Source organism: Trifolium pratense, linkage group LG2 (assembly GCF_020283565.1).
Source record: "Trifolium pratense cultivar HEN17-A07 linkage group LG2, ARS_RC_1.1, whole genome shotgun sequence".
NCBI classification, from domain to species: domain Eukaryota; kingdom Viridiplantae; phylum Streptophyta; class Magnoliopsida; order Fabales; family Fabaceae; genus Trifolium; species Trifolium pratense.
This window is the reverse complement of record NC_060060.1, coordinates 38137409-38157223: the sequence shown is the minus strand read 5'-3', so window position 1 is coordinate 38157223 and position 19815 is coordinate 38137409. Positions and strand designations below refer to the sequence as shown.

At 31.9% G+C, this 19815-nt stretch overlaps 1 protein-coding gene and 1 long non-coding RNA gene across 3 annotated transcripts; both read left to right on the top strand.

The window, feature by feature from the left end:
• Positions 1 to 1913: 1913 nt before the first annotated feature.
• On the top strand, positions 1914 to 3355 carry LOC123910302. Its single transcript, XM_045961400.1, has 4 exons — positions 1914 to 2205; positions 2441 to 2515; positions 2622 to 2856; positions 3122 to 3355. The coding sequence occupies exons 1-3, from the start codon at positions 2152 to 2154 to the stop codon at positions 2799 to 2801; spliced, it is 309 nt and encodes a 102-aa protein (XP_045817356.1). The 5' UTR covers positions 1914 to 2151; the 3' UTR covers positions 2802 to 2856; positions 3122 to 3355.
• A 5308-nt stretch (positions 3356 to 8663) lies between these two features.
• LOC123910084 lies at positions 8664 to 12137 on the top strand. 2 transcript variants are annotated; one of them, XR_006810124.1, is made up of 6 exons: positions 8664 to 8989; positions 9086 to 9187; positions 9264 to 9336; positions 10049 to 10148; positions 10290 to 10427; positions 11336 to 12137. It is a non-coding gene; the product is annotated as an uncharacterized LOC123910084 (long non-coding RNA). The 2 variants fall into 2 exon arrangements; XR_006810123.1 differs by having other exon boundaries at positions 8682 to 8989; positions 10049 to 10194.
• Positions 12138 to 19815: the final 7678 nt, after the last annotated feature.

Below are 19815 nucleotides of genomic sequence, written 5' to 3'. Positions count from 1 at the left end.
TAACTATTAGATCAATGAATTCCATCATATTTCATTTCAGTTAATCCTGATGGTATTAATTGGTTGAAATGTAAAAATCTTAATAATATACAAACCCAAACCCATGTTTGGGCAAGTTTGCTTATTTGTCCACCTCTAACCACATTGTTGCCAAATCATCATTAAAAAATATTATTTCTTTGCCATAGTTAGCTTTGGTGCCAACTTGATTGATTGACATGGAAGAAAATTCAAAATTCAAATTTCCCCCTCTTTCCACACACCAACAAAAAATAAATTAGGCCCAAGCCCAAGTCAAGCACAAAAGAGTCCACTATATGCAGCAGAACAACATTAACGTGTTCTTTCTCCTTCCTCTCCATATCTCCTCCTCCCTTCACCACCACCATTTCACACAAAAATCGCCATCTCACCACCGTCCCATCCTCACCATCTCACCGTTATCATCTCACCATTCCTTCTTCTTTCTTCCTCTCCGCAAACAACCGCCGACAACGATCCTCTCGCCTGAAACAAAAACTCAGATACTAATCTCACCGTTCCTTCTTCTTTCTTCAATTTCTTTTCGAAATCCTTAATTTGCTTCAACCTGTTTTTAATCCCTATTTTTCTAATCTTTCTTTCTATGTGGTTTTGCAGATACTCTAACGAGGAGGTAAAATTTTCATTCCTCAAACCCTATCGGAGGAATCGCAACACAATCAGGTGAGAGAGATAGAAAATAATATTCACTTTCTTGCTTTTATTCTCGCTTGATTTCTATTTTTTTTTTTCTCAGTTATTGTTCTCTTTCTCTCTGTTTTGTTCATCCACAACAGGAAAAAATTGGAAGGAAGCTAGGTGAAAATTTCTTTTCTAGGTAGTTTCTCTTTGCAATTAAATTTTTCTTTGATTCTTTTTCGTTTTCAGTTTTAAAGACAAATTGCTATTTCAAGGCTTTTGTTCAATTCTTCATTGATGAAAAATTGTCATCTATGCACATGTATATTTTTAGATGAGTTGAGCAATATGTAGTATATATTATGTTGCTGCAAGTCTGTGTTTTTGTTTGTGACTTCTTTTCTGGTAAAAATTAATTTGAGTTTCTTTCTTTTAATCCTCAATTTTCTAATCCTTATTTCGGCAGAAGCTACAAGTGGTTCTTACAAGGGAATAGCTTCAGACTTTTGCTTACCATGTCTGAGGCATCTTCATACCAATGGAAAAGTGTTATTCAGCTATGTAAGTGTTATTTCTTATTGTTGTACAATTTACTTAACATTCTCCGATACTTTCTTCTAACAAGTTAGCAATGACAGGGAAATAGCAAACAAAAAGATAATGACATTCTTCTGATAAGTTAGCAATGACAATGAAGTAGCAAACAAAAAGATAATGACATGGTTAATGAGGATAAACTAGGTCTATTAGCTTTCTTAGCATTCTCTTTTTGTTTTTTCTCTTCCAAACTCTAACTTCAATTTTTCTTTTGCTTTTGTATACCATTTGGCTACTTCAATCCTCTCAATGAACTTTACATGCCTCATGATCAGTATATTAGGTAAGCTTATTTACTATGCATTATTTTGATTTAAGGTTTTAATTAGAGTTTTTTAATGTGTTACATTGTATAGTTGTATATCTCATTAGAACTAAATGATTATTAGTCTATAAAAGAAAGGCTTTGTTGATGTAGTTTAGGACTTTTCAAAATAATCTCATTTTTTAAAATATGGTTTTTACTTGAATGCATTAATTACCACAAAGCCATCAACTTTTGAAGAAAATAAAAGAGCTACTTTTGTCTTTGCCAATTTGATTGCTTGAATTGGAAGTAAAATTCAAATGTTTGAATTTCCCTTTTGGAGGGCTGAAGCTAATAAGGACCCGTCACTTTCACTCATGTGCAAAACAACCAAAATCTGACCGTGACGTCAGACCAAAAAAAGGAGTCAAACAGAAACAAAATTTTAACCATAGGACAAATTATCATCTGTGTTGGACAAAAACAATTATGCATATAATGGATATGAAATACACATTCAGCCACTTTCAAAAACCAATTCTCAATTTCAAATTTCAAACTCTCATTTCTTAAGCAAAACCAACAAACACTATTAGAGATGCAATGCAAGTATAATAGATTAGGAAAATGTTTCATTGAGTTCCTTCATGGACAAAGGCAAACAACCTATGCTGGCAGGATCTTCTGATGTCCTTTCACATGTTCTAACAAAGTTTTTACCTTTTTCAATTTTGTCTTATCTATTATTGAACATGTTTTCACAAAACTGGTTTCTAAAATCTCACATGAACACTTATCTTATTCATTTAAACTGTTCTCTAAATAACTTTAATCTCACTTTTTTCTGTTAAAGTCAGATGATCACTTTTTGCATTATCTATGACTATTCTCTAAATATCTTTAATCTCACAAATCTGTTCTCTCTTTTTTGTATAGGATATTGTTTGTCTCTCTTCCCCAATTCAAAAGCTGAAAGACAAAGTTGGTGAGCATTCTGCAGTTATTAAAGAGGTACATTTTCAGTTTTTTATGCAAAATAAATATTTACTTACTTGAAACCAAATTCTACAGTTTAGTGTTACTACTCATATTGATTATTAAGAGTTTTACTTTTTAGTATTTGATGCCAAAGTTTGGTGAAGCTGTTTTGAGTGGTGATGAGAAATCACCAACTGAAAGTGTTACTAAGAGATCATCCCCCACGTACCAAGATGAAGAAGATATGGATCTGCCATTTAAGTTGCTCAAGAGAAGTATTAAGATTGAAATATTTCACACATGTATTTTGCCCAACTAATTCATTCAATATGCACATGATGGGGATGCATAAGCTATCAGTGCAACCTGGGAAGGTATAGCAAACTTCAATAAGAAAATGTTTTTCAATAGAGAAGTATTTGGCAATTTGAAATTAACTGTACTAAATATCTGACAATTTTTATATGCTTGGTTCTTGATCACACTATAGTTTCAAATTTGGATTGCAACACAATGTGTGCTAAATGTGTTGAAATAGTGTCTTTTATCGTATTATAGTCAAATCATATTTCTTACTTTCTTCTCAATTCTCATGTCAAATTATAATCTTCTAATTATGGCAACCAATTGTATTTGCAGACTATATGATGTATGAAGTTGAGCTAAACATAGGTTATTTGATAAAAGAAGAGGGAGGAGGATCTTATAGCAATGCAATGGATGAGAAAATTTATTAATGCATTAGTTGTTTTCGATTGTTTTTGTTTTCCCTTAATTTTGTTAATGCATTGTGTGATTCTAAGTTGTACAAATAAATCTTAAGTGCCAAATCATCGTTTTATAATATTATTTCCATTCCATTTTTAGTTTCCTTGCCATGTTGGATGCATTAGTTGGATGCATGAGTTGGATGCAAATTCAAACTTTTGAAGAAAATAAAAGAGTGACTTTTGTCTTTGCCAATTGAAATACTAAATTTTTACCGATTTTAATCTTAGTGGTCCAACTTGGTTGCTTAAGTTGGAATTAAAATTCAAATGTTTGAATTTCCCTCTTATTTTGTTATCCTTGGATCTTAGTGTTGGTAACAAAGGGAAGAAAGCAATGGCCCATTTTGTTTCCAAACAAAAACAAACACTTATTTGAGGAAGGGAGGGAAACACGCGTACAGCTGCCCTCAATAGTCAAACACGAACGCCAAATCTGGCAAGCATCTCTCCCTCCGCCGCGAACAAGAAAAACCCAACCCCAATTTATGCAACCCTCTGAAAAGTTAATTTACATATAGTTTGTAGTGTTATAGATCTACATTTGAACATTGAACAAAACATTGACCCTTTGGTGCCATGAATTTTTGGTTTTATTCTCCATTTGTAGTGTTGTGGGTTTAGGGATTAAATTCTGCATATTGATTCGATTATGTAATAGTAGGTTCCCATTTGTATCAATTGCTATAATTGCATTTTTTTTTTTACACAACAGTATAAAACCAAGTATCAGGTCTTCTGTTTTTATAAGTAAAATATTATTCAATCTTATAGAGTATGGACTATAGTAGTGTTAGAGAATCAATATTTGGGCTTTATGGTTTTTGATAACCCGAGAATATTTAAAGTTTAGTTAATATATAATTCTTTTTTAATGTTATGCAGAAAAAGCATCATATAGCATATGAATTACACTATCAAGATGGTTCATAAAACCGGGAGAGAGAAGGGGTTCTGAAGGAGAGCTGTTTGCAATTGTGTGATGGAAACACAAGATATTAAGCTTTGCAAGGAATATCAAAAGGGGTCATGGTGCTAATGGAATTGATCCCTCAAAGTACTTTGCAATATTATTTTCCTTATTTCTTTTGTCTAATATTTGACTTGATTGATATGTAATGAGAATTTATCAATAGTGGATTGAAGTATGTATATGTTTTCTTTTATGCAATAGTTTATTCAAATGTTTATAAACTATTTGGACTCAACACCAAATGGCCTTGCTTAAAAAATTAGTCTTTGCTGGAATGCTAAAGTAGTCTTTGCTGGCCTTGCTTAAAATGTTTATTAAGATAGTAAGATCGCCAATGGTGCTAAAGTAGAAACGATATACCAAATTTTTAACTTCATATATTAGCAATTCGTTTGTTGGCTGTTATTATAAGCCAATTGAATATAATTGGCATGGAAACACCAAGCCAAAATAATAGTCTTCGTAGATAATATTATTGTTAACTTCACTTGATAGAATAAAAATTCAAAATACACATCGTTTATGTAACTTTAGTATAATTAAGTTCCAAATTTTATATTTAGAAAAAACACGGGATGCGTCCCGGAAGGATTATGTTTGTGCATATATCAACTTTGTTAAATAGTATAGAGGGATGATATTATCTAATTTTATGATAATTAAGTTTCAAGTTTTATATTTAGAAAAAACACGGGGCATCCCAGAAGAGTTATGTTTATGCATATATATATATATATATATATATATATATATATATATATATATATATATATATATATATATATATATATATATATATATATATATATATATTGTTTTTGTTAAGAAACAATATTTTACCATTTGATCGGATTTAGTTAGTAATTTGTACTATATGCTTTCGGTAAGTCTTAATGGTAAGCAAGAAATATTTTACCTAAATTGAGAGGTGAAGCTAAGAAACAATATTTTGCCATTTAATTTATCACAAATTTATATAGCATTTGCAAATTGATAATTGTGTACGAAATTACTAAAAGGCGGTGTTTCCCGTGCGTTAGCACGGGCACTAGAACTAGTCTACATACATGTTACAATATTTATCTCACTTTAGTTTAACTAATCTTAATCTTATAAGCTTATCCTCTTTTACTTGGTGGAATGAATTTCGTGAAACTATCAGAAGAAAACTAGTTAGAAATACCTAATTATATCTTCATTTATTTTTAGAGGTTTTAGCCTAATCCTCTTTTCTTTGTTTTGTTTGTTTCGTTATTTTTTATAATGAATTTGTGTAGTGCCTGATTCATTCATTAATGAGTAATTTACATTTCAACTTCAATACAAGTGCAGTAGGGGACCAATGGCCAATCCTACTCTTTAGAAGAGGGAAGTTCAGCATAGGATCAATGTTTTTGTTGTCGAAACATAGGATGAATGTTGTGGAAGGATGATGCATAATTTCAGTTTCGACAATACAAGTGTTTGAGACCACAACTTTTTTGCGTTAGCTAATCTTATCGAAACAGTAATATATTTGTATGAGTTTCTCTGGGTATTTAACTGAGTTTCATATACTAATGATTTATATTTTATTTTTTCTTTCATTGGATAAATTGTGATGTGCACAGTAGATACTGTTAGAAATAATATAAAATCATTGATATGACTCTATCCTAACAGCTTAAGCTTTTGGGATAATCGGTTATTTGACATGGTATCAGAGCCTCTATGACTAAGTGGTCTAGAGTTCGATCCCCGCTTCCATCACTTTCTAATTAAAAAGTGGAATTTAAGCATATGGTAGGTGGACCTATGCATTATCCACGCTTCAAGCCCAAGTGAGCTCTTGCGTGAGGGGACGTGTTAGAAATAATATAAAATCATTGATATGACTCAATCCTAACAGCTTAAGTTTTTGGGATAATCGGTTATTTGACAGATACCAAAGAAATAGTTCGATTATCTTATTTAATCTATCGCATTTTGTATAGAATAGAAGCATGAGTTGCTTAAAATTAAATTGTATAATTTTATTTCATTTGAATTCTCTATATTAAAAAAAGCATACATATACTCATGTTTAATGCAAATATATGTTAAAAGAGATCGAAAATAAAGAGAGATGGTGTGGTAGAATTGACCTTAAAAATAATTTAAATAGGTGAATTTAGGATTTTGTTTTTTACAAGTGAATGTAAGATTTGTGAATGTAAAGAATTCATATCCATCGGAGCAAAATGTGTATGAGTTTCATAAATATAAATTGATATTGTATGAACCACTTGTTAGTGGTGTATAAAACTCAAAATGGATTCCTTAAAAGATGACCATTAAAAATGCTGTAAGTGTTTGGAAGAGTCAAAGAAATAACAATAATTAAACATATGAGATTTTCTTTTGTCACTCCACTCATTTTCTCGCAAACTATATGAATTTACAAAAGTACTCCAACCTAGTATTTAGGTAGCGGATACATCCCAAAAACACCCTATCGGATTCGTTTTTTTATAATGTCCGCTACGAAAATAGCGGATGCTATTTTTCAAAAATTTCTTATTTTTGTAACATCCGCTACTCTCTACTAAAGTAGCGAAAAAGTAAAAATGAAAACGCATAGCACACGCGAGAAATATGTAGGGCGGTAAAAGAAACATATTGAAGATGAGGAGAGCAGATCCTCTCAATTTTCATATCCACTGCAGTTCACATCCTAACCATTCATACTTTATTTTCTTATATTTTTATTTTATTTTATTCTTTAACAAATGGACAAGATTGTACATGAAGAAATGTTGATGGGAGAGGATATGCTACCATAAATTCATGCCAGGTGTCATCTCCCGTATGTGTTCTTAGGTAGGCCCATTCTTGGACCCAATTTTAAGCCCATCAAAGGTCCAACTTCAAGTCCCCAGCCAAACTCGTGGAAAAATCCCTTCATTTATGTCTTCTCTCTTTTTCTTTTTTTCTTTGTTTGGTGGTGACTTTACTTTCTCATATAGTATAATTTCTTTAACTTGTATAGTAAATCCCTGAACGTCAATTTTTATGGTCTCCAAAATTTGATCACAATCCACATATAGGGATATGAATTCATTAAGGTTGAATAACCACACATTCACACCATAATCAATATCTGCAGTTGATTTGAGTGAGAAGTATTTATGGTTAGATATTACATACATGTTGTAACTTTTTGACATACTTTATATAAAGAAAAAAAATTAGGATTGTAAAGACATATAATATTCTTATGACCCCTATAATTGTGACAAGAGTTGTCTAATGACGCGATGGTTGTGCCAGACGGTTCATGTGTCCCTTCAAAGTGATTATCACCTATAATCAGAGTGTGTCTATCATATGGTCTGCTATATTTATTCGTGGATCGGGTGACATGGTTAAGCACATTGATGGATCTATGGCCTAGTCTGAAACAAGACTGTTTAAATTTCAATTTTACACTATAAAATGATCTCAATCATTTATTAAAAATCCAACAGCTCAAATCTATTACAATATCCTGCTGTAAATGCGGCTAATTTGATTCTCATATTTAAGGCCCAAAAAAATTTCAATGCTAAATAACACTGTTTAAGTAAGTAAGTGTCAAAGATAAAAGATCACCCAAAAAGTCAAAACTAAATTTATTCCTCGGGCCCCAACTTTTTCATTCAAATTGAAGAGGAAAAAAAATGAAAATAATTTTTATTTTATTTTTTACAGTAAAAAAAATAAAATAATCTTAAACAATTTAAAATAGTATATATTTTATAGAAACATATATTTAATATTTTCGTCAAAAAGTTAGTTTTATTTTCAAAAATAATCATTTCCCAAAAAGTTGGGTCCTTGAGCCCCTTACTTAGGCCCAAAAATATCCAAATAGATGCTCATAATTAAAGGGCTTAATAACGAATTTAGGAAAATTTCTCATCCCACCTATCAATTTCTCACCCACCCCCTGGAAATTTCATTTTTGCCCTTAGTCAAAAAATTCGGAACGCATTTTCCGAATTTTTTTTGCCTTTAAAAACAACTTCGGAATGTGTAGTTTTAAGTTGACATCACTACTAGAAAAACACAATTTAGTGACGGAATTTTTGTGAGGGAAACATGTCCCTCTCTACTTGTGACGGAAATAGTGACGGAATCTTATATTTTTTAATAAATTCAACTAGTTAAAGTTTAGCGACGGCATTTGTGATGGAATATATCTGTCGCTAAAAATCCGTCATAAATTCCCTAACTAAACCTAACAAATAATTGTTAGTGAGGAATTTGGATATGGAACAAATCCCTCGCTAATAATCCGTCATAAATTCCCTCACAAAACCTAGCAAATAATCGTTAGTGAGGGATTTGGATAGGGAAAAAATCCCTCTTTAAATCCTCCGTCACAAATTCCATCACAAATCCCACTATTAATTTTCAAATATTTTAAAGGTGTTTTCTTAATATAAAAGACAAGAAGAAAATGCCAAATCTAATTTTTCTCCTCCCAGTTTCACTTTCCCTCTAAATCCCTAGTTTCAACCTCACACGATTTTTTTGCTTTCGCTCTCCAAATTCGCTTTCCAAATTCTCATTCTCTCGCCGCCATCGTCTTGTCTTCTCTCTCGCATCTCAACTTCGCCAGTGACATTTGGATTGGATTGGATTGCAATTTCCTGTTACGCTCGCTCGTGTTCTACTTGCGGTGTTGAATTCACACCTGGAAATGTAGGAGACGAGAAATCACATGCGCAATTTCACAAAAGTTTCAAACAAGGAATCCAATTCAGAGTAATCAATTAACTTCCCCTTTTTTAATCTCTACTATTTGATTCCTATGTCAATTTCTTCTTTATTCATGCTATTGATTTGATTTTGTTTTTTTAGGGTTTGACTAATGAAAGGATTATTTCTTCTCATAAGAGTGGTGGAATTATTTTGGTGTCTAATACTGAGCAATCTTCTTATAGAAACCATCAACATTGATAGGTTGAAGAAGTTTTTATGAATTATGTTGGTAATTTTGGTGTTAGAACAACTTTTTATGAAATTGTTGTTATGATAGGTTGAAGAAGTTGTGAAGATGATGGAAATTGAGTCAGGAAGGGATAGCTCATCAGCACTTTAAGGACAATAAGGTGGATAATTTTCTAGCTCTATTTCATCTCAAAAAACTTACATGGAATTTAGATTTTGATTGTGGTGTTGTTTAGATTAGCTTTTAAGTTATAAAAGTATATGTTTGGTTTCACTTTTGGATGAGTTAAAATTGATTCTATATAGTTGTTGAATTGATTTTAGTGCAATAAAAGTGTGTGTTTGGATTAGCTTTTAAGTTATATAAGTGTATGTTTTGTTTCACTTTTCGATGAGGTGAAATTGATTTAGAGGTGGAGAAAACCAGTTCGGAAATCGTAGGATATGAATTGGTTTTTTTAATCATATAAGGTTCGGTTCAGATCATATTCAATGCAGCCTGTGAGCATTAATAAAGTGGATTAGAATTAAAATTCTCTGAAGTCGGTTGAAATATATATCAAGGCTACTTACTCGGTTGAAACTTTTATTTATTTTCTTATGATCTTCGTTGATTTTGTCATGTGAATCTGTTCTTACATTGCATGGGAGTTTCGTTTTCAAATTTGGTTCTCCAATTTTTTGATTTGTTCAGTTACTTATGTGATTCTAATTTTCGACCAAATGAATTCTTTATACAGTTTTCTTGACCTCGTATCACTGGTTAAAGCTATCCAATTTTCTTCACACTCTGCATTGTACTTATTATGTGGATGTGTGCGAATCAGACCCAGGTTTTGACGTGTTTGTTTGTTTGTTTGTTCACTTGTGTAGGATTTGATTGATAAGGTTCAGTGATGTCTGGTTGATAATAGAAGTTTATTGTAGAAGTTTATTGCAGTGTGCGCAAGCATTCATGGCCACTCACTTATCGGTAAAGACGATGCCACACACCTATTACAAATATCTTATTGTGTTATGTATGTATTGTGATGTTCTTTCTAATTTTGTATCTATATTTTTGCATTTTTGTGTAACTGATCTTGGTACTCTCTAAATTTGAGCTTTGATGTAGTAAAAATAGAAGCTGCCAGTATCATGGAAATGAAGACTTACAATACAGAAGTTGCTTTCCTAAAATATTGATGCACCCAAACAATTTACAATGGTTGCATTAGTTTGATGATGGAAACTCACCAATTTACAACACCAGGTATAGTATTCTCTCCGATCACCTAAAGTAAAAAAGATCAAAATTTGTTTAGGTCACACATAATCTTGAATTGGCCCTGCAATCTAAGGCACCCTAATTTTATGTATGTACAGTATATATTAATTAATAAAAATTTGTTTGGGGTGGAACTTCGTAAGGAAGTTCTGAAATTCTGGAGCATGGCGCTTCAGTCTTCAGCTTCTGCAGCCATAATAAATAGAACATGCTTTTTGGGAAAGTATGTGGTTTCTGGACATTCTTTGAAATGAGAGTTTCCATGTTCTGCTTCTTACTGCATATGGCCAGTGATATGCTACAGTGGCTGTGTGTTACAGTGAAGAAAGGGAGGATCTAGTGATAACCTTTGTTCTATGTGAATGCTTAACTGTCTAGCATCTTATGCAAGAACATTTGTTCTGTGTGAATGCACAAGTTTACAGTTAAAGAGTTCACTAATGGAGATGTGTGAACATCAACATAATTATTATATTCAAAACAAAGATCATAAGTTCAGCTAACTTCAAAGTAACATCCAAGAGAATGGCAAAATGTAAATTATTATATTCTATTTTCTATAGATCCATTGACCGTGTAAATCTGCAAAGAGTCCAGGTTCAAACAGGGACATATAAAGTTCAAATATTTTTTTTTGGTTTTTAGACACCATGGTGCAATACACACTCACGTGTATATAAATTGAAATCATTAGGCCAATCAAAGCACACTGGAAATGTTAACTCACATACTCAACTCATGTTATAAAATCAACTCATTGCTCAAGTAACATATAAGTTAACAGTATAGTATTAGAAGGTACCTTTGCTAAGAGGCTAGTAGTATGACACTGATAATTAGTATTCTTTTTGCGTGTGGAAGAAAAAATGTGAAGTTTTGTTTCTTTGTCACAGGCTATTGTAGCAGATCTGCAGGACGCAATTCACAAGCGAAGTAAGTGACCAATTTGTTTCCGAGTTTGAAGTGTTTCATGTTTGATATCTTCTTCTCATCAGTTGCTTATTGTATGAAAATATGTGTAGTAACTTTAGGATAAGATCTTGCATTTGTAAAGTATTCTTCATTGTCAAATAGTTTAATACTGAATAATAGTACCAGTCATTGTTGAGAGAGACTCACAGGAGCCACTAGGGAATGATGTTTCCGTTCAACAAGCTGACAACATCATCTTCTTGGATGTTGTTGGAGGAGTGGACAAGAAGGGACGCATATATGGTTTGGGTCCAGAAGTAGAGAGGTACAAGCGATCTAGATTTTCCACTTATGACGGTATCTCATCATCTGAATATCAACACATGAGGACTATAATTTCTGAATTGTCCGCTGAAAATATGACTCTTAAAGAGAAATTGAAGACTCATGAGGAGTTGATTCACCAATCCCAGGAAGATTCGCGTTTGCTTAGGGAGCAATTATTTCAATTTATGGAGAAGTTTTCTTTGAGTCATCTACCTCCACGTTCGGATCCACCTCCACCTCCACCACCTACTACTTGATACATATATTTAGTTATGGTTGTTTTGAGTGTTTGGTCGTATACACTTAATTTCAAAAACAATGCTTTTTTGATAAAAAAATAACAATGTTAGTAGTATTAGTTTCAAGAACAATGTTATATTAGTTATGGCTTCCATGTATTTTGGTGATTGTGTATAAATTCTTATGAACACAATTTAAAAAGTATTTCTTATTAAATATTGTGTATTGATGATTTTAATTTTATTTATTTAATATAGTAAATGCAATTGCTATATCATGAGTGAAATTAGGCAAGAAGTTTGCTATATTAACCATAAATTTAACATAGCAGTTTCCTTAATAATTAGTGAGGGAAACATAAACCTCACAAATGCAATATCAGTGACGGAAATGTATTCAGTCACAAATTTGTGATATAATGAATTCCTCACAATTAGAAAAGATTCCCTCATTAAGCAGTGACGGAAATAAAATTGGTCTAAGATTCCCTCATTAATCAGTGACGGAAAAATTGGTCCATGATTCCCTCATTAATCAGTGACGGAAATAAAATTGGTCATGTTTGTAATTTAGTGATGGAATTTAATTTTAGCAGCGGATATATTCCGTACCAGTTTGTGACGGAATTGAAATTCCCTCGCTAATAGTTTGCGACGTTGAAATTGTTTACGGATTTAGGGCCCAACAAATTCCGTCATTAAATTGCTTTGTGACGGAAATTTAGTGTTTAGTGACGGAATACTTCCCTCGCTAATTAGAATTTTTCTAGTAGTGCATAATATTTTTTTTGGAAAAAACAACGGCTAAACATTGTTGTAGTTTTAAGTTGGATTTGAATTGCATGCCTTCGGAATAAAATCTGAGTGTCTGCTTAAAGTTGGATGATTCAAATTTAAAAGCAGTTTGGAAGTTCAATTAAGTCTTTTTTCAATCTAAAACGTTAGATCATGATCGGACGATCAAATTTATTTTGAATACAAGCAATCCATATCCCATAAAGGTTACCTTATTAAACTACAATGTTCTTCTTAGGCTAGCTAGCCAGTATTGATCATTCAGATTCATTGAAATAAGTTACCATTTCCCTATTATACCCTTAATAGTTGTTACTTTATATTCTTTTAATTCTTTAATTTATCTTTTCCATATCACTAATGAAGAATAATTTATAAAATAGCTCATAATTTTTTTTGCAAATAAAAATTAATTACAGTACATCTTTTTTGGATACTACATTTTTTAAAGTGTGTGAAATTGTCCAAACAATTTACGTATAATTTGAGACTTAGAGTGCATCACAGATATCGCAGTAATTAACATCGTAGTGGAGTATGTTTTGGTGGTTCCATTAATAAAGTTTGTAAGATATTCCCTCCATCTCAATTTGATTGACACAGTTGACTGTTTTACGTATGTCGATGCATAACTTTGACGATTAATATTTTTAATTGTATAATAGTAAAAATTATAAAAATTTGATATTTTAAAAATACTCATCGAAACGAATCAAATATCTTATATGCTAATTATTTTTTTTTTGTTTATTAGTAGAAAAATAAGGTCAAAGCAACATGTGTAAATAGTACACAACAGTCAACTGTGTCAATCAAATCGGGACGGTCTAATTAACTAATGTTGCATTCATGATGTTTCTCATAATTGCCAATGATTAAGATTCTTTACCATTTAATTAGAAGTAGCAAGGATATACTACTACTACTTAACATCATTAACAACGGGACATTAATAATAAAAATAAACTGTCTCAATGTCTACCGTTGACAAAAAAGTGTACTAAAGGAAAATAATATTTGGAAGAAAACTAAGCAAAATAGTGACTTGAACTAAGAACTAAAAAGTGATAATTAGTTTTTCTAAACAAAAAAGAAAAGAAAGAAAGTGATAATGTAGTCCAAGAGGTGTTTTTTTTTTTTTTGAAAAGGCAAAAGCTAATATATTAATAAACCCAAGCATAAGGAATGCTAAGGTAAAGAAATAATAGTACAGAAATTCATTGTCTAATACATGATATACACCTCTCATAACACTACAGGAAAATATGAACATCACCACTGCATAGAATTGTCCAAGAGGTGTTATCACTGTCATAATGAATTGAACAACGTAGTGTCCTCAATGGATAAGCATATTTCATTATCACTCTATTCTTGGCCACTGGTTTTTTTAATACTCACCACTAAAGACTTTGAAAGCTAGTACATTTTAACAACCGTACGTACGTGAAATAATACTCCCTCCAGTCTCATTAATGGCCTTCAAAATTTCAATACACACCCTCCGGTCTCTATTGTAAGTAGAATTTTTTTTTAAAATTTATTAAATAATTGATATATTTAATTTATATAATAAAAAATCACGAATTTTTATTTATAATAATAAATAACCCTGAAATATATGTTATTTCTCAACAGCAGCCACCTTTAATGAGTAGTTCACATTTCAGTTTCAATACAAATGCTGTAGGGACCAATGTTAGTCTTTTAGAAAAGGGAAGTTACGCATAGGATAATGTTGAGGATGCATAATTATTACTTATGGTTGGGTTTTAAATGTTGTGAGAGGAACTATTAGATTTTAGGCTAAATTGCAGTTTTGGCCCCCCACGTTTCATAATTGTGCGATTTTGGCCCCCCACGTTTCAAATGTGCGATTTTGGCCCCCACGTTTCATAATTGTGCGATTTTGGCCCCCCACGTTTCAAATGTGCGATTTTGGTCCCCCACGTTTGCCCCATTTTGCATTTTTTGGTCCCCGTTGACTATTTTGACCAAAAAATTGATGACATGAAATATTTTTTACACGTGTCTTAATTGTATTGGCCAACCAAAATTTATTATTATTTTTTAAAAAAAAAATAATCAAGGAAAGGTCACGTGATTTTTTTTTTGGGGGGTTAATTTTTTTTTTCGGCAATGTCCTTTTGTATAATGAATGAATATTTTGAATTTGAAATATTTTGAATTATGATTTTTTTGTTAAACCAATTAATGAGACCAAGTTTTTAGATTCTGGTTTTTCAATATAGCATAATCAATTCTTGAAACCAATTAATGAGAATTTGGTAGAAGCAAGTGCATCAACATAATATTTGTGGTGGAGAATAATGTTCTTGAAAAAGTCATGTGACCTATCCTTTTTTTTAAAAAAAAAATAATAATAAATTTTGGTTGACCAATACAATTAAGACACGTGTAAAAAATATTCCATGTCATCAATTTTTTGGTCAAAATAGTCAACGGGGACCAAGAAATGCAAAAGGGGGCAAACGTGGGGGACCAAAATCGCACATTTGAAACGTGGGGGGCCAAAATCGCACAATTATGAAACGTGGGGGGCCAAAATCGCACATTTGAAACGTGGGGGGCCAAAATCGCACAATTATGAAACGTGGGGGGCCAAAACTACAATTTAGCCTAGATTTTATATTCGTTATAAACTCATGTTGGAGATTTTTGTTGGGGAAGATGCTACAACACTTGAACAAAGAAGATGTCGCCGATGGATGCACGTAAAGAATCAAAGCGTGTTTTCACACTAACCTTTAGGTTCTATTCGCCCCCACCAATAATGTGTATTGGATGCAATTGGGATGTACGGCGAATACCCTGCAGGATACTTTGATCACCTTGTAGTGGTTTGCACTAACACAACAAGCATATCTTTGATAACATTTTACAAAAATATGATTCCAACAATTCACTCATGCATTAATGAAGTGAAGGATGATTTAGAAGAAAATGTAAGTGGGAGAGAATTTGGTTTGATTATGTCAGTTTTCTTATGTTTACTGTTTCCAACTTTCTCTATTTATAAAGAGATAACCATGATTTGATCAAGAGAATAACTTCTCCCAAATAACCGTTATTAGCGGTTACAATTCAAAATATATCAGTAACCGTTGCTTTAGTCTATTGGTGTGTGTGTGTAACCTTCAACAAACTGATCCATGTTCAACTCCTGCCTCAACCGTTTTTGCTAAAAATTTGAATCATGATAATTCAAATTAATTGACAATAAAAACGCAAAACAGCAAGAGGCAAGAATCGAACCATGTTCCTCCAATTCATTCCTTCAACGCACAACCACTAGACCAGTTTAATAGTTCTGATATATTTCTCAACCATAATTATATAACCAGTAAAACAATGTTTATTTCCAAGTTTATATATTTTGGAAATATCTCTTACAATCCCCCACCATTTACAAAATATAACTAAATCCATATTTCTGGAAATATCATGGTTTCAGATAATGGTATCTCACGATTTGAACCATTACTTAGTAAGATAATGTGTTCCACTTATCCCGAATAGACATTGGTAGACAAGCTTTGAACCAATTATTCATTTGAACAAGTGTGCATAACTTACACATGAAATCTCGGTGTTATCAAAAGAATTATTAAATTTGACACATTTAACAGGGCCTTGTGTCATGTATCCTTTTCATGAGAATTTAAGAGTCAAACCCTTGAACTCTATGAAGCGGCCTAACTTCATTCTCATATAGGTAGACTATATCATAAATGCACCCATAATTATGCATTCAAGCAAATATATGCTATATGTCTATTAAGAGGAAAACCTCATCCTACCACTTTTAATCTTATGGTCCAAGTACTTTTACCCCTTGGGATGTAGTATCTATTATCAAGTACTTCAATCACTCTAATAGTGTACTTTCACCATTGAACTCAAGACTTGATATTATTCAAGTGTGAGTTGAGTTTCCACCATTGGTGATCAATTAGATCCGGGTTTGTATCACATCCCTAATGATGTTTTCAATGATTTTAACATCATATCCTTGTCAATCATTTCGTCAAATAATTGCAAGTTTTTTTCACTTTCATAGCTATGCCTTTTATATATTCTTGATAGTTTAACCAACTATCACAAATCCATGACTTTGAGTCATTCAATTACTTTGTATTTTATACAAACTCATTTTAAATCATTTCACCTTTGTTATTAAACTAAACCATTTAATAACAAGCATTACGATTTAAAGTTTTCACTTTCGTTTCAACATTCACCGAATATCATTTATTCAAAATATAAAACATGTATAATAATGATCATCAAATTTCCAATGATCAACAATAACCATAATCTTAAAATAACAAATTATGAGTCACATACATGTTAATCATACACATATAATCAAATTCAAAAACACTTAAGAATTAGATTTTAATTCTATAAAATAATGCATGTCTTGCTTATCATACACACACATGAAATTTATTATAACATTAACAATCACAACAACTTAAATTTTATAGTCTCCACACACGAAACATGTATGGCATCATGAAAAAGGCATTGTATTCAACAACCTGGTGGTTTTCGATATCATGCTATATATCACTTTTTCAAAATTATCAAACTATGGACATTGCTATTAATAGACACATATCAATATACTACTATAATGACATTTTAAACCAAGTAATTAGTTAAAATTCATGTACTGCAATTGAAAAAGAAATTTGGAAAACGGTGATTCAAGTTACTTTAAAAACTTTTTACAGATTAATCAAACAGTCTTATTAGAAGCAAAAACAACAATTTATGCTTATAAGAATTCATGAAAATTAGATATCACTCTCTATAATAATCATACAAGAACAATAATATAAATATAAATCACAGTATCATGTTATAAAGCACTACACACAATAAGTTATACAAACCAAATTACAAATTCATAACTAGTTACAAGCAAACACACTTAAATTACAACATTCCCATCATCGGGTACATATTATATATTCTTAAGGGTGAGAAATTTCTAGAAGTGACTTCTATGCAACAAGATGATCCTCTTGTGCACTAGAGTTCTTCTCTTTGTTCAACTTTTTCAAGAACTTACATTCACTCTTGAAATGTCCCGGTTTGCCACAATGGAAGCAACTTCCTCTCTTTCTTTTCTTTTGTCCATGTTCATTGTTGTTGTCATGAACATTTTCTCCATCTATATCCATATTATCCTTGGATTTACTAGACTTTCCATCCACCAAAACATATACCTTCTCATGAGCGTTTTGATTCTTAGTATCATCCTGTTTACGATACTCTTCTTCAAGACGAAGGTGATTTCCTAACTGCTCAAGAGAAATATCTTCTTTCTTATGTTTCAAGGACTTTTTAAAATCTTTCCATGATGGAGGAAGTTTATCTATTATGGAAGAAACAATGATTGTTTCATCCATATGCATTTTATGTTGCTTAAAGTTGTTCAGAATTCGTTCAAGTTCATATAATTGTTCCATCACTGGTCTAGAGTCTACCATGTTATAATTATTAAATTGAGAGACAAGAAATTTCTTACTGGTAGCGTCTTCCAACATATATCTTGTTTCCAATTTCTCCCATAGTTCCTTTGCAGAACCGCTACTTTGGTAGATGTCAAAGAGTGAGTCTGATAATCCATTGAGAATGTGGCCCATGCAGATGTAATCATCATTTTCCCACTTCTGTCTGTCTCTTGTTTCAGCAATTCTTTCATTTTCCCTCTCTGTTGGTCTTGTGGTATTCAGAACATACACCACTTTCAAGGTTGTGAGAAGGAATTTCATCTTTTTCTGCCATCGGTTAAAATGGCCTCCATCAAACCTCTCCAATTTCACAAAATCAGAAGTCATTTCTTTGAGTGATGCAGCCATTGATTAAGAAAAATAGAACCTAAAGATTGTTGGAGATTTTTGTTGGGGAAGATGCTACAACACTTGAACAAAGAAGATGTCGCCGATGGATGCACGTAAAGAATCAAAGCGTGTTTTCACACTAACCTTTAGGTTCTATTCGCCCCCACCAATAATGTGTATTGGATGCAATTGGGATGTACGGCGAATACCCTGCAGGATACTTTGATCACCTTGTAGTGGTTTGCACTAACACAACAAGCATATCTTTGATAACATTTTACAAAAATATGATTCCAACAATTCACTCATGCATTAATGAAGTGAAGGATGATTTAGAAGAAAATGTAAGTGGGAGAGAATTTGGTTTGATTATGTCAGTTTTCTTATGTTTACTGTTTCCAACTTTCTCTATTTATAAAGAGATAACCATGATTTGATCAAGAGAATAACTTCTCCCAAATAACCGTTATTAGCGGTTACAATTCAAAATATATCAGTAACCGTTGCTTTAGTCTATTGGTGTGTGTGTGTAACCTTCAACAAACTGATCCATGTTCAACTCCTGCCTCAACCGTTTTTGCTAAAAATTTGAATCATGATAATTCAAATTAATTGACAATAAAAACGCAAAACAGCAAGAGGCAAGAATTGAACCATGTTCCTCCAATTCATTCCTTCAACGCACAACCACTAGACCAGTTTAATAGTTCTGATATATTTCTCAACCATAATTATATAACCAGTAAAACAATGTTTATTTCCAAGTTTATATATTTTGGAAATATCTCTTACAACTCATATCCTTATGATTAAATTAACCGGCTATAGTAAATGGGGATTTTAGTATTTACAAACTAATTGTGTAATCTTTAATTTCTTCTATATAGTTTTCCAAATACATCTATTTAAAAACCGAACTAACCTTGATCCATTTGGTTCGAACAAAATGATTTTTTCTTAAGTAGTTTAATGGTTAGAAATTTCACTTTAGATAAATGGGATGACCAGAGTTCGAATCTCGGCCACCCTGCATATATAATGCAATGCACTATCATCTGAGCTAAGCTTGCGAGACAAAATAATATATTTTTTTAATGGGAAGCAAGCGTTTTAGAGGTGATAGATACCCATTATAAAAAGATGATCATGATCATGGTTTATCGATTGAGTTGAGAGAAATAACAAACATGTTTTTTCAAATTAGTGTATCCAAAGTGTTGAAAC